General features: G+C 45.4%; 1 protein-coding gene across 1 annotated transcript; it reads right to left on the reverse strand.

Annotated features, from left to right (window-relative positions):
• Window positions 1-445: 445 nt before the first annotated feature.
• dnajb6b (DnaJ heat shock protein family (Hsp40) member B6b) lies at window positions 446-22,400 on the reverse strand (the record flags this gene model as incomplete). The annotated part of the gene is given in 10 exon segments (XM_084461478.1): window positions 446-546; window positions 2,068-2,211; window positions 13,272-13,342; window positions 13,734-13,873; window positions 13,875-13,887; window positions 14,035-14,194; window positions 17,945-18,055; window positions 18,188-18,253; window positions 19,946-20,055; window positions 22,296-22,400. Coding segments are annotated over 10 exon segments (981 nt in total). The 5' UTR covers window positions 22,361-22,400.
• Between the last annotated feature and the right edge of the window lie 1,523 nt (window positions 22,401-23,923).

Below are 23,923 nucleotides of genomic sequence, written 5' to 3' on the forward strand. Positions count from 1 at the left end.
ATTCATAGGAGACTAATTATGCCAAGTGCATTGCTTTCTGTATGTAGGCTAGAAGCCTTGGAGTCTACTCTCTCTGTAATGAATACAACATTAAGGAAAACACAGAGCCCCTCCTTTCCTCTGACATTTGACAGAGAATAACAACGAGTGAGCTGAAGTCTCTATCGACGGTTCCATTTGGGTAATGAAAGCTGTTCTGCAAAGATATGATAAACGGATGAGCTGTGAAGTCGAAGATGGCCTTGATGAAATTAAAATGTCTGGCATACAGAATGTGTTGAGGTTGGTATTGCACTGAGGGGTTAGATATGACACAACTGACAGGATGTTGAGTGTACAGTATGTCTCTTTATACACGGCACATGAGTGGACTTCCTCATACCACGTGGTGATGACGATGGTCCTTCAGGGGTCACACGGTGAGGGCTGGGTCTTCCAGGGGTCTTCAGAACCAGGTGCCGATCCGAGGAGCCAATCTGGCAGCTCGCTTCTTTTTGGACTCCGCCTCCTTTAGCCACAGTTTCTTTCTCTTGGTGTCTATGTGTCCTTGAGAGAACAGATTGCAATGACTGTAAAAAACACTCTAATTAGCTTTCTGTCTCTCTCAAAGCTCGAAATCCACACTTTAATTCTGATGTATCCTTAAGGATTATGGTAGTGTCACAATAATTATGGGGTCTAAGCAGCGAGACTGATACTGGAGTAGCTCAGCTAAAAACCAAACACATAAAAACTGTGCATTTTGTGATAAAAGCTGACATATATATATAATATTTGATAATATAGAATATTGAAAATTAATGATGGCTCAATATCCACAAGGTGTACCTAATTTCATGCTTTTATCATAAATGCACAATTGGTATGGTTATCTGTCCACTATGAGCAACTAATACATATAGAAAAACATAAATATACTCTCATACTCATAAATGTAAAACCATTTGTCCCTGCTCTTCATATGACTTTATTTCTTATATTGATTTGCTGCTTTCTTTTGTATAACTCATAATGAGCCATATGAGCCTTGTATGCTTACAGTAAATGACTTTAACCCTTACTGTATCAAATGTGATGCTCCAGGACAGGTCCACTCCCAAAACTGATAACATCCAAAAATCCACATTATAAACCAAGGGGTCCCTGTGTGTGTGTTTGTGTGTGAGTGTGTGTGTGTGTGTGTGTGTGTGTGTGTGTGTGTGTGTGTGTGTGTGTGTGTGAGAGAGAGAGAGAGAGAGAGAGAGAGAGAGAATTGCTTGAGTTTTGTGTTCGACCCTGTGACCCCTGGAGGAAAACAAAGGGTGACCTTTAACCTTTAGTCATTATGGCGGAGAACGTCAGAGGCATCTAATGAATGTCTGAGTCATTTACATCCCTGGAGCGTTTACCTCAGCCAGTCAGACTAGACAGCTTTCCTCATTAAGCCTTTTGTACGGTCATCAGATACAAAGGAAGACAATTAGCTGCCCTGACTGGGGAGTGTATACGTTTTAGTATATACGTTTTAGTGTATACATTTTAGTGTATACGTTTTCTTCAAGGAAAGTTTTGTCTGTCATTGATAAGTCCATCGCATCAGATACTGTGATATGCTGTGGGATGTGATATCAGATACTGTGATATGCTATTAGTGGGATGTGATATCAGATACTGTGATATGCTGTTAGTGGGATCTGTTATCAGATACTGTGATATGCTGTTAGTGTGATGTGATATCAGATACTGTGATATGCTGTTAGTGGGATCTCATCTGATATCATGAGATTTCACTACTGCAAGGTTTTGGCACTGCTGCAAGGTTTGATAACGTTAAGTTTGGAATGTAAATAACTATAAAAGTAAGAAGCAAGAGGAATCAACTAAAATAGAGGCCAAAAGTCTGTTCTCTTGATTAGAAAAGTTTGCAGACCCTTCACTTTATAATGTAGGTAGCTCACAGATACAGTACTGGTTAGGTTTGAGTGACCGTGTCAACGCACAGAATGTCAGGCCCTGGGTCCCCGTATGTAGATTCAGAACCACACACTTTTTCTCCCCCAAAAATGAAGGTTAATTTGGGGGACAAACCTCTGGTGAGTCCCAGGCTCTGTAGGCCGCGCTCCTCCTCGTCTTCTGGGGGGTTTTGGGGGGCGTTCCTCAGGTAGCGTTGGTGGGAGGGCAAACCAGGAAGGGCGCTCTGTCTGCAACGCGGGTCGCCGTCATCCTCCAGCTCTGTGGGTGTGACCAGAGCAGAGAGGGTGGGTACAGCTGGGCTGGCCACTTTGTCCAACTTTTCCAAAAACTTTCTTCTGAATTCTTATTTTCTGTGTGTGCGTGTGTGCGTGCGACTACAGTATGAAAGCCAATGACAGTTATTCAAAGTGAGACGCGTTACCTTGCGACGTCCTTGAAAAGAAGCAACAATCAAAGTGATAATCAAAGCGACAGAGATGCATCTATTATCAACTATCGAGCACAGGAACGAGTCAAACTGATGTATCCGTGCCAAACAACAGAGGACACAGAAGATCAAGCCCCCCCCCCCTCTCAGACTGCCCCCCCCCCCCACACACACACACACACACACACACCTCTCCTCCTCCTCTTCATAAAGCCCTGTCTATTATATTTAATTCGTATTTCATGTGGCTCAGCTTTGTTGTGATTAGTCATGTAAATAAAATGAGATTTGGCTCATTCTATTCTCTTGGTAATTTACATTTATATTGAATTAGCGGCAGGCGGGGCGGGGGGGGGGGGGGCGTGGATGGAGAGGGTAGACTTATTATCCAGCGAGATTACCGGCAGATTTTACCACCATTGTGTTATGTAATTAAGGCAAATGGCGAGAAGAAAAAGAAGAAAGGGTCCAGATGCTCTGCAGCTGAACCTGGTCTCATTTAGGAGTGAGATCTGCCGCTACCCCCGACCCCCCTCTCTGTTCATGCCCCGCACTACTCCAAGGGGTCTAATAGCCCAGCCTGCAACCAATGACAAACCGTTAGAGTCACATATCAAACCAGAGTTGGTGCACAGAAGCACACTTGAGAGACTTGGGAGGAGTATAGATCATACTAGCTGTGTGACACATGATCAGTTGCGTGTAAAACTGCTCTCGATAAAGTTAGCCAAAGGACAATACATTTCAAATGTAATGAAGGGTTTGTGCAGCCGGACACACACTTGAATCAGGAATTCCATATTCTGGTACTGCTTTACTTTGTTATTTAGCAACCAACAACCAGTGGTGTAGGTCTAGTGGAGGGTACATGGAGCTATACCAACGTCTTTATCCACAGAAACACAGTACCACTTCTTATCCACCACTGACATAAACACTGAATAATTTCAGAATATTTGCTGGTATACCTACTTCTTAAGTCAGTCCGCCACCCTAGGAACAGTCGTTGCATACAGTATCAACAGAGCTACAATTTACAATTCTCTCTCTCTAACACTGAATAATTTCAGAATATTTGCTGGTAGGCCTACACTGTACCTGCTCCTTCAGTCACCAGTCAGTCAACTATCTTGACTCAGACCAGTTGTTGCATATCAAGAGCTACAATTTACAATTCTCTCTCTGTCTCTCCCTCTCTCTCTGCCTCTCTCTCTCTCTCTCTCTCTCTCTCTCTCTCTCTCTCTCTCTCTGGCTTGCCATCTTGAGTCCATGACCTTCCTATTTGGCCCTAATAAATCCATCCACGGAGCTGTCGAAATCTTTATGTCACCAGTCATCTGGCCACAAACCTTGTCACTTAAGTTGTCCAACACCAACAGAGGTAAAGAGAAAGGCTTGGCTGGATGGAGACGGTGTTACGCTGCACGTAACAAGTCCTGACAGAGACAAAGGGACCACAGTGGGACTTCAGCCCTGTCTGAATGGATGTTATTACCAGTGGGTCCTTCGTGGCGACCTTGGCAGTCTAGGACAGAGTGTGAACACACTGGTCTGCCTGCCAAATACATCAGTTACCCCATGTCAACTTTCCAAATGGAGGATCGACACAGGAGAGAAAGAGAGATTCCATCCCAGAGGACAGTCTAGCATATTCTCAGGTGGGTCTCCCCCATCTTGTTCTAACTTTAAGAGACAACTAATCCTAATCCTAATTATTTCCCCACTGAAAAGCACAGTGATGGTATCAGGTTTTGTATGTGAGAGATGGGATGTGAGTCTAAGCTGTGGGTTGTGTCTATCCTGGCCTGTGTGCTTTTGTTAAAGGCTCTATTCTTCTGCAGATCAAAATTTGTGTCTATTATGTGCTTGTCACCTGGGCAATAAGACAGTCATCCCAGTGGGAAGTATAATCCATGATTATTTTAATTAATTTCAATACAGCACAATCAAAGAGCAGTGGTGATTTTACGAGATAGTTTAATACTTGGGGGGGCTTTTATTTCCTTAATCAAAGCTTTCAAATTACAAACAATGTTTCTTGATTAATTCCTTTAGAGTGAATTGTCTTGAGAGTGCCTATTATTTATTTGGCTCAGTCTTTGGTGTTATTGAATACCTCTATCTATAGCCTGTCTGACAGACATTGTGCACCTGACACACACACACGCATGCACACACAAAGTCTGACAAACACCTCCACAGTCTCACACAGCACAGACTCAGATACACACAGACACGTGCGTGTGCGGTCTCTCTCTCTCTCACACACACACACTCACACAAATACACATACAATAAGCCTATAGACCATTCATTATACAAAATAACCATCACAATTCCAAAAACTGCAACTGCTACCGTTGACAGCCATTAACCAACCTCATTTGTCAGACAAACCACACATAGGCTAGCTTCTGGCAGAAGACAACAACACACACTGTTTGTGCCTCAGCAACAACCCTAATCTGGCAGCACCATTATCAATGCAGAAGGTGTGCGTCCCCATATCTCTCCCTCCCTCAGCTTTTAATATAAACCCCGGGCTCGCAGAGGTGACAGCGTTGCCGAGAGCGGAGATAGCGCCGGTGCCCTTGTTCTGACACGGTGAGAGAACAGCCGGCCGCACCCGGTGCTAGCTAGCCTTATCTCCTTCATCTTTCATAAAGCAGCCCGGCCTGGCCATCCCGGAGTCCGGCAGACCGATGGTGACAGAGATGGCGCTGCCTCACATGGATGGCGTGGAGCGGAATTCAAACAGGATGCCGCCTCCTGCCATCAGGAAGTCATCATGTGACCCCGGGGACAGGAAATAAAACGTTCCCCGCCGTTGTAGTGACGGATGTTAGATGCAGCCGATAAGGCTGAAATGTCCATGTAAGTCATCGGTTTCTATGATAAAAGCCTGTTTCTGTTTTTTTTTTCTTCTTCTATGAACAGCTGTCTGAGGAAGGACTTCAAGAAAGATAATGTTAACCCTCCATGCACACACCCGCTGGCAGACAAAGTAGCTTCTTCACTTTTGGTTCAATCAAATTAGGAAAGTAGCAATTCAAAGTAAGCTCATCAGTAGTTAATGGGCATCATAAAGTGAGACTCACATTTGACCTTAAGGTGTCAATCAAAATCCACATTCCTCAGTGTCACTTTATGAAGCCCACTACTCTCATCAATGAAGAATTAGATCTCTGGGCTAAGACGGTTCTGTTTACAACAATGGTAGACAGGGCTTTTCACACTGCATATTCTTAGCCTAGGGCTAAGAGTTAACCCTGGGTTAAGCCCCTTTTAACACACACGTATTGTAACCAAGGGTTAACCTAAGCCCAGAGCTATAGCCTACATTCACACTGCAGTTCTACTAGCCCTGGGTTAAATGTCCGTTGGATGCAACTAATGTTTACATTTAAATAACGTGTGACTACTAGCAGCAACGTTAAAATGTTGCCATCTAGTTTGTTCTGAATTGATTTTTCCAACCACTCAGAAACAATTAAATCAAAATATTTTATGGACATATTACTGTCGTTTAGTTAGCTATGATGTTGCCATTAGTAGTGTAATTAGGTGATACTTGTGATATTCCCACTATTTCTTTCTTTCCTTTCCTTCTTTCCTTCTTTCTTTCTTTCTTTCTTTCTTTCTTTCTTTCTTTCTTTCTTTCTTTCTTTCTTTCTTTCTTTCTTTCTTTCTTTCTTTCTTTCTTTATTAAGTGGGCTTGCTTGTAGAAGCTAGCCCAACTTGTGATATTCCCACTATTTCTTTCTTTCTTTCTTTCTTTCTTCTTATTATCCCCAGTTTTTGTCTCCTTTATAACTTCTTCATACTTTGTGTTAGAAACTTCATACAAAATTTAAAATGTTCACGATGTTTGGCTCTTTAACGGATGCATTTAGATTTTTTTATTTTTTATTTTTATAGTTTTTTAGACATTTAACTTTTAAAACTATTTTTTGTCCCATTGAAACTGCTTGCAACTGCTTTTGGAATGTTCAGAAACTCCTACACTCCTACAGTTTTGAATGCTCACACACATCAAAATGTTCACACAACTGTGCTGGTTCATACAATGTAAGTATCTAAGTTGTGTGACTTACAGTTTTCGCTGTATGACGATTTGTTCGGCAACTGCGCTCCTCATTGAAACGTATGGCAACGCACTCTAACCTTTGAGCTGTTAATTTTGTATTTTTACCCTTTTTTTAACTTGTCACTATGCCTACAGTTTTAACAGCTCATACACATATTATATATCGAAACGTTCACACAACTGTGCTGATTCGTACAAGGTAAGTATCTAAGCTGTGTGTCTTACCGTTTTTGAGGTATGACGATTTGTTCGGCAACTGCGCTCCCCATTGAAACATATGGTGCCGCACTCTAACTTTTGCATTTTTACCCTTTTTCTAACTTGTCGCCATGCCTACAGTGTTTAAGCTATACGGACATATTATACATAGAAATGTTCTGCAAGTTCTCAGGATTCCTATGGTGTCAATATATAAGCTGTAACATAGTTTTCGCGATAGAGCTGTCTGAAGCGGACCATGTCTAGGATCAGAGTGTCAGTTGGGATTAGAGTGGTGGCAGCTGTTGCTTTTTTTGAATTTGTGTGCATGTGCAGCCTCTCTTAAAGGTACAGGCACCCTTTTATAACTAATGTGGTAGCACAGAACTCAGCCAAAGTGGAATAGAGACACATGAGGCCAAATTCAAGGGTTGCATCCTACCTAGGCCAGATTTGAAGGCTGCTACGTCACAGCGGGGCGACAAGTGCTGTCCCAATTCATTCAGCCTACAAGAGTCCTCCGAATGCAGCCCACAAATGCGGCCTACTTTTGACGAATTTGAAGGATACAACTGATGGATCCTTCGCGGCCTGCCTTCGCGGCTTCCCTTCCAGAATTCATTTCGGTCCGGATGAATTCCTGTACCAGCCGCCATTGCTTGGATTTTAAAACGTTTTTAAACCGCTTTGATGTTAATATTATTACGTTTTAATAAAATTTCATGCCTGATAGTACCACCATAGAATCCCAATATGTGGAAACTTCATCCAAATTACGCCTGTATTTACGAGTTTAGATAGACGATTTAGATAGGCATTTTCTGTGGTGTTTCCATAACAACAGGACAGGTCACGCTAAGTTACATCAGGACAGGTCGCGCTACCGGCATGCGGCACGCTTGGCACGCGCTCCGGGCTGCCTAGGCAACAAAATAACGAGTTGGGAATCCTCCGTAGGCTAGACCGTCCCATTTCACAAAACGTTTACATTCGGCCTACCTGGCCTGAAGGACGCGACCTACGTAGACCGCGTAGGCTGCGATCTAGGTAGGATGCAACCCTTGAATTGGGACAGACCCATGATCTTCACTGGTGGGGGGCGGTGGGTAGCCCGGAGAAGAGTACACCGTCCCTGACTGGCTATGACAAAAAGGGGCGGAGCCTCGGCACCACGCCACTATTAATGCCACAGAACCCACTTTTCAGCCCCTGAGTAGGCTAGAGACACACAGTCTTCAATGTTGGATGCATGGAAATTGCCCAGAGGTCACTGTACTGTCCCCGACTAGCTGTGACCCAAGGGGGCGGAGCCTAACCGGCACGCCACTATCCACGCCACGGGCCCCACAACTCAGCCTCTGAGTGGGCTAGAGACACACGGTCTTCACCAGTGGAGTCAGGTAGGTGGCCCAGAGAGGGGTACACTGTCCCCGACTGGCTCTGACCTGAGGGGGCGGAGTCTCACCACCAGGCCACTTTCCACGCCACGGGCCCCACAACTCAGCCCCTGAGTGGGCTAGAGACACATGGTCTTCACCACTGCGGGCGGGTAGGTGGCCCGGAGAGGGGTCCACTGTCCCCGACCAGCTCTGACCTGAGGGGGCAGAGTCTCGCCACCACGCCACGGGCCCCACAATTCAGCCCCAGAGTGAGCTAGAGACGCACGGTCTTCGCCGGTGGGTGCATGGAGATTGCCCGGTCCGTAGTAGTTCTAGCAGTAGCTGTTACATACAGCTGCAGCAGCTAGCCTACCTCACATTTTCTCCAGGAAATGTACTTTCTAGTTACAACTAAGGATTTCGGTTTCCTAGCGCCTATGTAATGACGTGACAAAGTCGTGTGATTCGACAACAAAAACGTTATGCAAAGTCCATTATTGTTTACTTTAGCCCCGTTTAACACTGGCGCCTTTTAGCCCCGTGTTTGGTTGATTTTCAGGGGATAACCCTGCTCCGGAGCAGGGCCAGCAAGCCCCACCGAGGCTAAAGTCGGAGTTAGCCCACTTTGGAATGTGGATGGTGCCAGTGTGAAAGCTTTCCTAGCCTGGGGCTAAGAAGGTTCTAGGAATGCGTTTAGCCCTGGGCTAAGTACAGTGTGAAAAGCCCTTATGTTTAAAGTAACTTAGAGTCATGTTGGAATCAATTAGGAACTTTTGGATGATGTAATTTCGTGTCTGTGTGTGTGTGTGTGTGTGTGTGTGTAGATACTGACCCCTAGTGGGGAGAATGTAGTATCACAACTCTGTGACTGACCCTTGGGTGAACAAGCCCTATTCTCTGGGACTTTCTCTCTCAGAGACTAGATGGAGTCTGGCTAAAGGCTGATGGGCTTAGTATTACATCCACCGGTTCTTTTGAAAGTTCTGGTGGCTCCTTGGTGGTTATTTCTGAAGTACAATTCACATGCCTATTACACTGATGATAGTGGTACAACTCTTACAGTAATACTGTAGCCAATCAGCCTTTAACCAGGCTGGCCTGGCCTTGTTTAGGCTTTGCTTAGCCTACATATTCATTAGGGGTGTAACGATACACTAATCTCACGATACAATACGATAGACGATATTGGGTTGACGATAACAATACGATACGATACACTAAGGGCAGGTGTGAAGCGTTGCAGTAGCGCTGCTGTTCACACCAAAAGTGCATTTCTCCACATTTCTACTCCAATACACTTTGTGAATTTAGAGCTTGTAATATCATGGATAGGCCTATAGACAAGACTTATTTGTTACCAGCGTTGTGTAGCCAGAGTTCACTGATATACAATAAACATATCACGATATTGTTTACTTGACATTGCTGATATTGCTTGACGATACGTATTGTGACGTTTCTGTATTGCGATATATTGTGGCACGATATATTGTTACACCCCTAATATTCATAAAGGCTGGGGATAAGCCACGTGTTGCAATAATTACAGGAGTGTGCTCCTTATTTACAGTAAGTAAGCGGTTGATGTAAGCTGATGTAGGCCTAGCTCATACAGTATTGGTTCGCTGTATGTATAGGCTCTTTGATTTTCTTTTCTTTGAATTTCTTGAATCATATGTCCAAGATTGTTCTTCTGTTAATAACCAGAAAACGATCTGCCATTAATCAGCCGATCTGTGAACTCTAGAGCCCTTTCTCTCGTGAGTGAATTCTGACACCGCTGCTCTGTGTTGCCAGCCTGCCTGGGTTTGCTAGTCTGCTCCCTCTCACTCACTCCCTCTGCCTGGGCAAGGTGACCAGTGCAGGGTGACCAGCACTCACTCCCTCTGCCTGGGCAAGGTGACCAGTGCAGGGTGACCAGCACTCACTCTCTCTGCCTGGGCAAGGTGACCAGCGCAGGGAGACCAGCAGGCAGAGTGGGTGAGAGGGAGCAGTCAACAAAGTCCCGTACCCACAAAGTGTGTGACGAATAGGACAAACGCATTCCTAGGTCATTCCGCCCACCAGCCAAAAAGGAGTGCTATGTCAAACCTTATGTTCCTGTAGGGGAACCTTCTATATAAAGGTTCCAGGTAGACCCTGTTTTTAGCTCAGTTAGAGTTAGGGTTAGAGAGAACTAAATACAATTTTGGCTCCATATAGAACCCGTCAAATGTGCAGTTTGGAACACAAAATTGTGCTGTCTGGTCTGAAGAGTTCTACAGTATCTGGAAACTTTTTAATGAGGGTTCTTCTGAAAGGACATAGTTCCGCATACTTTTTTCTGAGTGTAAATGTATGCATGTAATGCTCTTTAATTATCAGCAATAAATCCTACACACATCTGTTTCAAATCTTTATGGTAGTTTCAGTCTTCTTGTATTTACCTAATTTATCTAATTGAAGTTGGTCATTTTCATAACACCTTGTCTGGACACCGGACAAATTGATTGATTGATTTAACAGCAATCAACTGAAATAGTATGATAGCATTAGAGAATGTGCAGAATTATGTCACAAATTATGAGGAATTTTGGAGAAAAAAAATGTCAGTGAGGAAATGCAATACCCATTAACCGCCAGCAGAGGGACCTCTTGTACAACAGAGGAAAACCTGCTCCTCACTCCGAGGGAAATTAATCCCAGACCTGTCACACATTTTAATTCCCTCCCCAAAGTGAACAGCCTCTAGGCCAAACTGGTCTGTCAGAAAGCATTGAGGAACACATATGAACTCCGATGAAAAAGAAACTATTTCCAAACAAAGGTGTAATTCAATGGAATTCGCAGACTTTAAACTGAATCATGTGTTTTCAACAGCAGTGATGTGATAATCCCTGTGCTGAGATAGGGCATGACTCTTGTTACCCCTCACAGACCACCCTCAGTTTGTAATCTACACTCCCTTACATCCTCTGTCCTCTCTGTCTCTCTCTCTCTCACACACACACACACACACACACACACACACACACACACACACACACACACACACACACACACACACACACACACACAGCAGAGAAGTCAACCTAGCCAGCCGGCCGCAAGGACAGCTGCTGTGTCACCTAGCAACAAAACTTGCACAAGCACAGCCATCACAGAAATCAACCTTCAGGTAATGAAACCTATAACATATAAACACAACCCAGAAGACAACATGGCCGCCACTGCTGGGAGGGAAGAACAAAACAGCAAGAAAATCCTATCAAATAACTGTTAAAACCAATTGAGACTCCAAGTGTTGAACACGACCAAAGTACACCTCCCCTTCATAAGTTCTGACATGTTAACTGCCCCAAGGTATCTCATTTGCTTCCTTTTTCACAACCATGACTGATCTCTCCACTCCTTGCTCCTCGCTACCAAAAATGCACTGAGGCTTGTGTAAATAAACTAGGCCCCTTCTAGCACATTCCTCTGAACTGGTGTTTCATAGATGCAGCGTGCTCAGAACACACCCTCACACGCACAACAAGCGTCTTCCCTGGGCTGCTGCAGTAAGCAGGCAGCTTTTACCTATGAATCCAGTTATGAGCACCAACTCAACTGTCGAATACGGTCAGGGGCATTAAGATGGACAACCACTACCAAAATATCAGTCACTACAGTTAGCAGTAGTAAAATTGATTTGGGCTTACTGATGTTACTTATATGTAAATGTGCATATAATTCAAAATGGCAAAAGTGGTTTGAGTCCTAAACTACTGTTTTGAGGTGAAGGTGTGTACTACTGTAAGTCTCCGCCCCTCAGAGATATCTGTCCAATCAGCACATTTACAGGTCAGTGTGTATGAACGTGGGAGGAGCTATAAGGACGTAGAGAAATATGACAAGGCACCATTCTGTGCCACATGTTTCACCTGCTACTTACAAAGCTGAGTGTGTGTGTCTCAAGAGAAGTGAATATTTATATAGTTACTTTTTCTGTGATCAACATTTTGCACCAAAGAAGCTTTTCTAGCTAATAATGTGATACATGGGACCAATGAGGACCACTGTCATCCATATAAAGTCATCATAGTCCACAAAAACACATGGGAAATGCAAAAGAATCATGCACCATTACAAGACAAAAACAGACAGCTATGAATTGTATCATTAGTGGGTTAAATAAACACTCTTGTGAGAAATGTGATGAGTAGTGAGTTTGCTAGAGAAGCAGCATACTGTGCTTGTGTGCAGCAGGTGTGAATAGGTAAGCGAGCACACATCAGGGGCTGTGGGGGTGGAGGTGGAGGCAGAATCATCACACAGACTCTAAAGTTGCAACATCGCTTCAATGTGAAAACTGGAATTTATTGACCAAAATTTATTTTATAGTTTATTATACAAAATACACCAAATCCCCTGTTTATCCATGTGTACTGTGTATATATACAAATATATATATTTGTTTTTTCAGGTTTGATTTGTTGTTTGTTGTGATGAAACAGTTACAGAATGACCTTCAGCAGCTAGAACATCGGCAACCATGCAGAGCTGAAAAAAACACTCCAAACAAACAAACAAACAAATAACAAAAATACAAAATGCATATTAATAATACTCTCAATGCATTTTTAATAATCTAGTGTAGATAGCTGATCTACAGGCATGGTCATGAGAGGTTAGAGAAGTGTGTGAGATTTCAAAACAGTCGGTCAGAGGCTGGTAATCCTCGTTTAAACCAAATGGAGAAAGAGAGGCATGCTCAATTCAGTTGTCCAGCTTTGCTCCCCTTCTATGTCTAAAAAGGCCAAATCCACTCATGAGAACAACTGCAATACTGCAAAGAAAAGTGTGCAAAGTGGCAAAGAATAGAATATTATCATACGTACGCATCAGTAATAAACAACACATTTATCTGGTCCAAGAAGTAAGGAGAAGTAATGATGGTCCCAAAAACAAAAGGTACAGTAAACTGGAATACAGTAAGTACACCCATTGTGAAAGTCCCTGGCTTCCATTTAACATTAGCTAAACTAAAAACAAATAAATGTTTCCTCAACGAGAGAGCTGTGTGAACTACGAATGTCACAGGGGGTTAGGTTGGAAGTGGGGGTGCGGTCAACCACCAGGGCGCCATACCCACACCGTGGGATTATGGGAACTTCCTTCCGTGGAGTGAGTAGTAGTAGTATCTCACACGACAGGCAGCAGAGCAGAGGTCATCACTTGTTATCCAGTTTTAGCAGCTGCTCCTTACCATTGACCGTTAGGGACTTTAACTGACCGTCCTCCTCCACCTCCACCCGCTCCTGACCGTTTTCCACAATCCTGAGAGAGAGAGAGAGGGAGAGAGAGAGAGAGAGAGAGAGAGAGAGAGAGAGAGAGAGAGAGAGAAGAGGGAGAGAGAGAGAGAAAGAGAGAGAAACAGAAAGAGAGGGAGAGAGAGAAACAGAAAGAGAGAGAGAGGGGGAGAGAGAGAGAAACAGAGAGAGGGGGAGAGAGAAAGAGAAATAGAGAGAGAGAGAGAAAGAGAGAGAGAGAAACAGAAAAAGAGAAAGAGAGAGAGAGAGAGAGCGAGAAAAGAAGAAAGTTAGAAGTAGGCTGGGTAGTGGACGGAGCCGTTCTCGTTGTCCCTATACTGTTGCAGCGGGGTTGGCTTTCCTGAGTCCGCCCTCATCAGAATCTGCACACGATGGCCGTGGTGCTGGACGCCCCCTACCGTTTTGTGGTGACCTTTCTGCCGTTGATGAACTTGGTGGAGCTCGACACAGAGCGGAAGTTCCCCATGCCCCCTCCTGCGCCGCCACCCCCGAAGGTCGAGGAAGAGAAGGAGGCAAAGCCCCCCCCACCCATCTGTCCGAAGGTGTTGAAACCTACAGGTGGGGGTACATGATGAACACACACTTACACACACACACACACACACCACCATCTGCATCCCACCCTTTTCACCATATATTTCATGACACATTTAGCATATCAACGTGTCGTGCTTGGTTGTCGAGAGTGAGAGTGCGTACGCATGCAGTGAGGATGCCCCACCTGAATCGAACCCGGAGAACCCCGCCCCGAACGGTGGGAAGCCCCCAAAGCCGTGGAAGAACGGACCCCCGGTCCTGTTCCGGCTCACCCCCCTCTGACGGCTGCGCCCCCTGCCGAAGAAGTCATCGAAGGGTTCATCTGTGGGGCGAGAGTGTACAGACGCGGTGACCGACGGGGAATGTGCACTAGCGCAGCGGCTAGCATTTAGAGGCAGGGATAAACCGGACGGTAGGATGACCGGTGACCTTTGACTGAGCCATGAAATGGAGCACGCAGAGAAGCCAAAAGCGGACGCTAAGTTTACAGGACCGAACCTTGCCTCGGGCCCGGGCGGACGGCCATGCTTTTTAATTCCTGGAACATTCTTGACCTTTTTTTTCCCTGTCTCAATGCCTACTGTACCACTCTTGTCTGTCCTTGTAAACCCCCTGTAGACATGCGGCTAATTGCGCTCCGATCTGGGTCAGCATAGCTGGATGAGACTGGGCCTGCCTGCTGGTTCCTGCTGCCAGGAGACTGGTTCCCTACACATGGAACGAGGTTGTGGTGCACGTGTCTGGCTACGGTGGAGAGGGTCAGCCTGGGCCTCTCAACATTAGCTACGGCCTCCGAACCTTCTTGGTGCAACGGATTAGCAAAATAAGCTCGTTTACTATGGATGACCACGTGTATATAATTGCGCGACTAGTCAATGAAGACAGCCCATGTTAGAGGCTATATTAGCTAGCTAATGCTTAGCAGCAGCCTAGAAATCAGTCAGTTGCAGCTTAGGAGGAGTTGTAGGAAGGGCAAATGTTTATTGGACCCTGGGTGTGTGACCATAGTAGGACGGGGTGGAGGAGGGGGTGTCCCTCAGAGTGTGTGTGTGTGTGTGTGTGTGTGTGTGTGTGTGTGTGTGTGTGTGTGTGTGTGTGTGTGTGTATGTGTGTGTGTTTTTCTAGCGCTAGGACATCCAGTCTGCCGTGTGTAGGAGCGAGTGACAGAGCCTCAGTACCAGCTGGTGTAACGCTGACAGTGATGCCCTCGCCAAGTCTCAGTCAAGGCCAGAGGGCAGTCCCTCCCCAAACATGGCACAGAGCCTACAGTACTACAACAACAACAACAACAAACACATCAACAACCACCATAGACACGTAAACACACTCCACCGACATCCTCAGAACAGGGACACTGTTGATTACTTGAAACTATGGCATCACTGACACGTTTGGATCAAAAGCGATACATGAAGGTACTGTACCTACAGTTTCCACACACAAGTCAGTGATGAAGGAAGGAAGGAAGGAAAGAATGAAGGAAAGAAGGAAGGAAGTAAGGAAAGAAGGATGTAAGGAAGGAAGGAAGTATGGATGTAATGAAGGAAGTATGGATGTAATGAAGGAAGGAAGGAAGGAAGGAAGGAAGGAAGGAAGGAACGGGGGGGGGAAGGAGAGAGGAAGGAAGGAAGGAACGGGGGGGGGAAGGAGAGAGGAAGGAAGGAAGGAAGGAAGGAAGGAAGGAAGGAAGGAAGGAAGGAAGGAAGGAAGGAAGGAAGGAAGGAAGGAAGGAAGGAAGGAAGGAAGGAAGGAAGGAAGGAAGGAAGGAAGGAAGGAAGGAAGGAAGGAAGGTATTATGTGTGTTGGAACATAGGAAGGAGGTATTGTGTGTGTTGGAGCATGCCGAAAAGTCTCGTAATCTATCTCCCAGCAGTGGGATCACACATGTCTACTATCACGTACTATCTGCTCAGCGAGGGCTTTAAGGCTTGGCAGCCTGTAGCCGTCACAAACACCGGCTACAGGAGTAAACAACAACAGCTGTGTTTCCTGCTCATTTGATGTTTACAGAATCCCCTGGTGTTTGTCACACAGCTAGGTCAGAGCAAGTTCACACACAAAGGAAGCTAAATAATAGTAATGTCTGCTCTCAGTGCTTTCTGAGGTTTGTAGACAAGTGTAGACTCATTTGTACATACATGACACTCTTGGTTTAGGAGAGTGAATCACGGTGTTCACACACACACACACACACACACACACACACACACACACACACACACACACACACACACACAAACACCCCTTTAACACATTTCACATGTGCTCCAAAACACACACACACACACACGCACGCACGCACACACACACCACTTGGCGTTATTACAACTGCTCTTGTTTTAATACGGAAGCTATTTTTGAAAGCATTCCAGTTGAATGATGTCGGCTCTCATATCAGTCCTGCGTCTGGACTCCATATTTAGAGCGCGCAGGGTGAACTATAGATGCCTTCCTGTCATTCGCCGAGCAGATACAGGCTTCTCTACACCACAGGCCGGGCTAAACGCCTCTTAATACAACAATAATAATAAGTCTGACCATTAGCCAAGGCAACAACAACGACAACACTGTGCTAACAGCTCATGACCCACCACTGCTAGCCAGGCTGGCATTTCTGCTCCCTAACACCCATGAAATCCAACCACATCTGAGATTTTTCTTCCTAAACGGAGCCCGGTTGAGCTCGGATTGTAATGGGATTTTATTAATCAAACTCATGTGTTCATCTATGAAGTAATGTCTGATCAGTATTTAGAACGTGCCGGATTGATGATGTGAAACCAAGTATAACCCTTATACTTAGATGACAGCTAGCTGGATTATGTCCCCAGGGCTGGGAGGACTGGTACCTGGATTATGACCCCAGGCCTGGGAGGACTGGTACCTGGATTATGTCCCCAGGGCTGGGAGGACTGGTACCTGGATTATGTCCCCAGGGCAGGGAGGACTGGTACCTGGATTATGTCCCCAGGCCTGGGAGGACTGGTACCTGGATTATGTCCCCAGGGCAGGGAGGACTGGTACCTGGATTATGTCCCCAGGCCTGGGAGGACTGGTACCTGGATTATGTCCCAAGGGCAGGGAGGACTGGTACCTGGATTATGTCCCCAGGCCTGGGAGGACTGGTACCCGCCTCCTCGTTGTGGCTTGAGTGGGGAAGTCTGTATCTCTGTCTGACAATCTGCATCTCTTGTAACCAAACTGACCTTTAACATACAGATGGACGGTCAGACCGACCGAGAAGCCTTTATAAACTCACATGAATCTTGTCTCGGGGCTCTCTCACCCTGATCTCACTCTGATCTCACCCTGATCTCACCCTGATCTCACTCTCTGAGGGAGGAGAACCCTTCTCGAGAAGGATGTACCGGTACCTTGCTTTAATAAACTTTCTTATTACTTTCTGAACGTTGGCATTCAATATTCTCCAAAGAACACTTTGCTTTAACGAATTTCCACCACAGGATCAAAACCCAGTCCTCTCATCTCTTTCCTCCATCCCCCATTCATTCATTCATAACCTTTAACCAGCCCATGGTGATGTTTATGTAGGAAGGCCATCCCACATAAACATAATGTACAGTACAAGGCCGGAGTCTGAGCGAGCGAAATCCCCTGCAAATAAACAAACCATGGCTGAATGTACAGTAGGCGCTTTCCTTAACCCACTGTGGGTTGCTATACTGTACTGTACTGTACTGTGCTGTGCTGATTCGTGTGAAACCGATGACACCGGCAATGCGCCGTCAAGGTTGCCCCCGCTTTCTGATGAAAAACAAAAAGGCCTTAGTTGAGATTTTTATTTCTGCTCCACAACATTCAACGGGGCATCAAATGCACAGCAGATGTCAATGAACTGTTTATAAAGACCTTGAGGAGACATAGTGCACCAAACGGTAGATCCAGACATTTACCTCCATCTTTTTCACCTCAGCTCTCTCTCTCCCGTCTCTCTCTCCCTAATCATCTCTCTCTCCCTAATCATCTCTCTCTCGCTCCGCGCTAGGAGGGGAGCTCCCGCAGGTGCCTCTAAGAACGTGCGGCTGCTCCGGCCTCGATAACGACGACTCACCGAAGAAGTCTGCGAAAGGATCTCGGCCGCCGAAGAATTCCCTGAAGACGTCTTCTGGGTTACGGAATGTGAACCCGCCACCGAAGTGGTCCCCGTTGTGATAATGGCCTCCTGGGGGAAAAACACACACCGTCGTCAACTAAGAACCACGTTTTTATTGACGCCGGTATTTTTTTCCCTGCTTCAAAATGCTTCATATGAGCAACACCTGAAGACTTGTTCCATAAAGCAAAGTTTACAAACCTCCTCCACCACTGTTTCCAGTTAAGCCTTCTTTGCCATATCGGTCATACGTGTTCCTTTTGTTTTCTGCGGAGACAATGGAGGAGACTGATGAAGGCATAGAAACCTCAATCAATGATTTAAATAATAACAATGATTTAATCAATCAATGAATCTATGATTTAATCTACACTACAAACCTGATACCTTCATACATTCAAGTTTCTTCTGAACTGCTTGGTAAGATCTCTTAAAGGGCACCGCACATGCTAAATCAATTTTCTAATGTGTTTATCATATACATGTTGGTCTCTGATGGTCAACCCAGTCGTTTGTTTATGGTCAGCACACTTTCTCCTGCCCTGGAAGCTCCACCCTTCAACAAGCCATTCGGATTTCCAGAGTTTTCCGCGTTGTTACTGACGTTTTGGTGACGTAGATCGAGGAGCATTATCATAGTCCCACCCAGGTCCGGCCCTAGCGGCCAGGTTTGCTTCCGCTCTGAACTCTGAACTCTCCGAAAACTTTTTTTTCCAGCCGAGTCGAGCGAGTCACATCAGGAATTATGCCGCATCGCTGTTTTGTTTTCGGGCTGTAAAAATCCACACGTATGGCTACATCTTGTCCCAACACTTCGTGAAGAAATTGCCACCCCTCCCCCGCCCCTCCCCCTTCATCTCATTGGTCAACAGGGCTTTCACAGGAATCCATTCAACAGACAAAATAAGATAGCTCAGGGGCGAAATGTGAGTTTTTTTCTGCATAGGACATTAACATTTTAAAACAGCATATGCGGTGCCCTTTAAGACTACAGTTGTGCTGTTCTGTAGACCTTATCTTTACCTGCTTCCCAGAAATAAACCTATTTTTCTTCCCGTCAGATTCAGACCAATATATCGTCATCAGTTTTAACTTCCAGTTTCAACACATCTCCTCCCTGTGAGCTGACAGCTCTTAAGTTTCCTCAACATCTGTTTCTAAGGTCCTGAATGCTACCGAGGGAAAAGCCCCAGAATTCTGACAGTGAGCTGTGGCATAACTGTCCAACCGTGAGTCGGAGCTTAGAGCTCCTATTTTCAAAGGTCAAACAAATTACCAGGCAAGAATCCACAAAGAACAAACTGTAAGCAGAGCGATTACTCCAGACGGCTTGAACATAAAGACCCAATAGAGAGCGCCACTGTTTAACTGTCATCCTCCCCCAAGCACAAACAGTCCTGACATTGAGCACTTTGAAGGCAAACAATCACATGCTCTGTTGTTTGTTACTCTTTCTGGAAGAGACTCCAACATAACTCCAACAAAAAAAAAGAAAGACATCAGAGTTCTCTGTTGTGTTCTCTGCAGCCTGCGTCCAACTTCAGCACGTTCTTTTAGGTCCCTGTTAAAGGCAGACAGAGGTCTTTTCTACATATTCTATTCTACATAATGTATGTGACAAATAAATCTGATTTTTTTACTTTTGATATCCGGGTTGAATAAGTCCTGACAAATGATATCGCCACACCCGCAGAAGACGCACATGACTGATCATATGTTTGGCGTTGAAACAAAATACTGTATGTGCTGGTTGCATAGCAGAGAGGACACGGCATGGATAATAAGGTAACTGGGTTTTTGAGGTTCAACAGCTTATTAGGCTGACAATAGTCTGTATGACTGTCAGTGAATGGCTGCAACTCAGATACAGTAGCATAATAAACACCCACGCTGTATGCAAATCAGGCATCCACTCCCACACTCACACACACACACACACACACACACACACTCTCTTACCATCTGAGAGCACCTCATAGGCCTCCGACAGCTCTTTGAACTTCCCCTCTGCCTCTTCCTTGTTGTCAGGGTTTTTGTCGGGGTGCCATTTCAGCGCTAGTTTCCTGTAGCTGTGACAGAGACACGAGCACACACACACATCAACACACACACATCAACACACAGAGACACGAGCACACACACACATCAACACACAGAGACACGAGCACACACACACATCAACACACACACATCAACACACAGAGACACGAGCACACACACACACATCAACACACAGAGACACGAGCACACACAGACACAAGCACACACACACATCAACACACAGACACGAGCACACACACACACATCAACACACAGAGACACGAGCACACACACATCAACACACAGAGACACGAGCACACACACACATCACACAGAGACACGAGCACACACACAAAGACACATGTGCCTAAAACTGCCCAGGTGGCAAAATAACATGGTGCTTATAATCTTCTGAGTTGCTGTTCAAAATGAAGATGAGTACGTAAACAAGATTAAACGGAGAAAGGGGATATCATCAGCTCAATTGATACAGCATACTGAATTCATTGCGAATTGAAACAGGCAGCATGTAATTCACGGCAGAGTTTGGCTGCATGCAGGTTCACAAATATTCAGTAATCAGAACTAAGTATAAGTAATTTAACTATTCAAATCGCATCACCCTCCTGTTGTAGACACTTAATGAGAAAAAAAACAGCCCCTCTTCAGGTTGTACGTTGCTTTAGTATAAATCCTAACTCCAGCTACAGGAGACTATCCTTCAGGAGGCAAGCAAACCAACACACACACACACACACACACACAAAGTATACATACACATACAGTACACAAACACACAAAAAGTGTACACACAAACACACACACACACGCACACACACGTAACACGTAACAAAGGAGGTGTAAACTCCATTGATGTGCAGTCCGCCAGCACAGGCATCCACGCTGAATCAGCTGTACCTCTAAGCCCAGCAGCGGACACTGATAGGGACTCAGGGTCAGCCAAAAGGCCATACGGAGCTCTGCGATTGGCTTACAGTCAATAGTCCACTCTAGTTTCTGTGGTCTATAGTCTGTCATCAATAGCCTCAGTGGTTAACAGCCTATGTGGTCAAAAGTCTATTGACTCTATGAGGTCCATACAGTGAATGGGTTTGATTCTATCGAGTCTATGGTCAGGAGACCACAGAAATTTGCTGACCACAGACTGTTGCTCTCCGCATAGACCTATGGAGCCCTCTAAACAGATAAGCAGATAGTCACCAACGTCATCCCAATGAAAGACTATAGTCACCAACGTCATCCCAATGAAAGACTAGAGTATCTTGATTGAATACGTAAAATCATGAATCCATTAAATCATTTTGTCACTGGATGACAACAGAGAGCATGGCAAGATGGCAACTCATCGTCACTGCAAATGAGGGAAACCTCAGTGCCTTACGTGTTAAAATAAAGGTTTGAAGGAGAAACTCATATTTGATTGACACGTAATGTGTGTGTGTGTGTCTTAACTGAGGAAGGTCAGCTACTATGATTTGTCAGAGGGGCAACAGTTAAATAATCTGTATTATCACTGATCTGGGAACAGTGGTCATTTTGTGAACTGAACTCATGTCATAATACGGTTTTAAGTTTGAAAGTTAAATCTACACTAAGAGACCAACGTATAGTGATTTTAAACTTTCCAGTATGCGGACTGGGCACCTCAACAGTCATACCTGTAGTATCAACTAGATCACAACTAAGAGATTATCGGCTGCCATATAGCCTACCTAAGATTTGTCTGGTGTGTTGAAAAGTCTGCTAAAGTCAGGTCTAAAACCGAAAGATTGACAGCTGACTTGCTGTATGAACTCCAGCCAAACCCCAACACACAAACATACCTGCCATTCCTCATGCACAGCAGCACAGTAACATCACATCACACTCTCAGGGCGCTGCTGCCTGATGTTTTCAACACAGTCTACAGTACTTGTATCTCTCTCTAATCCCCTCCCTATCAAGGAAACAAAACCCGCTCTCCTACAGCGACTGGAAAAAATAACAATGTTGTCAGGTGAAGTATTGGGGCGTTCGGAGGGTTTAAAGCAGTGAATGTTCAGTGAGTGTCCAGGAAACTATGCGACCCTCAGACTCGGACCGTTACGAGGGCTACCGAGCAAGGTAACTGGAGGAAGAGTGGAAACTTTCTGCATTGCGGTCTCTCTCTGTGCGTTCAGGGCCACGGCGGAGGGTGATATAATTAGCCTATTACATCTCGCGGACCTGTAAAAATAGAGGGGACGAGACGGGACGTGCTGATACTCACGCTTTCTTAATGTCCTCCTGCGACGCGTTTCTCTGGACTCCTAAAATCTGATAGTATTCCACCATGGTCCTGTGTGTGTGTGTGTGTGTGTGTGTGTGTGTGTGTGCGAGCGCGTGATCTTCAGCGAGGGTCCTCTGTGTGGGGCCTGCGGCCGCTCTGTGGAGAGGGAGAGACGAAGAACAGAGCCTGGTTAGACGGACATGCTAGCTCAGGATGTGGCTGAGCGCAACAGACTGCCGGCTGGGGCAGAGGCAGCCATGTGCGACCGGGAGGAGACCCTCCCACCTCCCCTCCCCTCTCCGCAAGGGCAGACTGAGGGAGGTGAGACACAGGGTGGCAAAGCTAAACAATGTAATCAACCGCCCTGAAATAGAGCCCTCTTCAGGGAGAGAGGGGTACGAGGAGGGGTGCTAACATTAGACCCTACCATAGTGCCATTACATAAGGAGAGGCTAGTTGAGTGATCGCCCCAAGGCTTGCTGAGAGAGAGAGAGAGAGAGAGAGAGAGAGAGAGAGAGAGAGTGGGATTGGAATAGCAAGGAAACTTAAAAAGCCTAAAGGTTGAAACATGAAACTCATCATCACTGTAAATGGGGGAAACCTCAGTGCTTCACTAGAATAAATAAAGGTTTGAAATGAAAAAATGAAACAAACAGTCCCTTTAAAGGAGTAGTAAAGGGAAAATGCATGTTTCATAAAATCCAAAACCCTACAGGATTCATACTTTGCGGCGAATTTGATGTCAGAGCACCAACGGACACCAATTACCCCCTCGGTGAGCTTCTTGTCTTTGAAATCAAGAGTTTAACATGTTTTTGAAAGATTTTTCAAGGTGCCCACCCGCATCCATTGTATGACCTAAACGGTGGTAGAGCAATTATCAGACTTTCTCAAAAGTGCTAGTTTTGTCAACGTTTTGATCTGAACCATTGTATATGATCATAAGTAACCTTAAAATAGGGCTAAACATGCATTTCCCCTTTACTACTCCTTTAATGAGAAGCGTCCGTAGTTAAGACGCGGTTCAAAATCGACAACACGCCCGCAAAAAATCCCGGCTACGGCGCGAGACAGCTAACAGTGGGATGGCAGCGACAAAAAGAGAAGACGTGAGAGTAAAACGATCTCTCTAGACTAGAGGATGTTCCTTCCCCTATCGCCTTACGCGGGAATCATCAGCACCACACACAAGACGCTCTCACTCAACATCACTCTTCACTCACAGTTTATAATTATCCACGCGATACTTTGACCTCCAAAAAACAGCCTGAATAGGCCTACTCGTAGGGTTGGGGTCATGGTTAGCGTATATTAGCGTAGGCTAGACCTTTATATCGAGTCATGATCCAGTTCAAATTCATCTCAATCCGTCCTAAAATCTGCAGGCGGTGTTCAAAGATACTCGACACTCGACGCCTGCCTCCATTCAAAGAGCCGCTCGACAGTCTCTCCGAGAGATTATTGGTAATGGCGTTAAATTGCTCTGAAACCCAAACAGAACAGTAAGAAGTGCCTGGATCTGATGGAGCGTGTGGGGGTGCGCCAGGCGGGAGCCTCGGTAATTTAGCACGCTCTCGTGGAGACGGTCACGGGAGAGCTGAAACTTGAATCTCGCCAGTCACATCACG

This window comes from Borostomias antarcticus (assembly GCF_949987555.1).
Source record: "Borostomias antarcticus genome assembly, chromosome: 2".
Classification (NCBI taxonomy): domain Eukaryota; kingdom Metazoa; phylum Chordata; class Actinopteri; order Stomiiformes; family Stomiidae; genus Borostomias; species Borostomias antarcticus.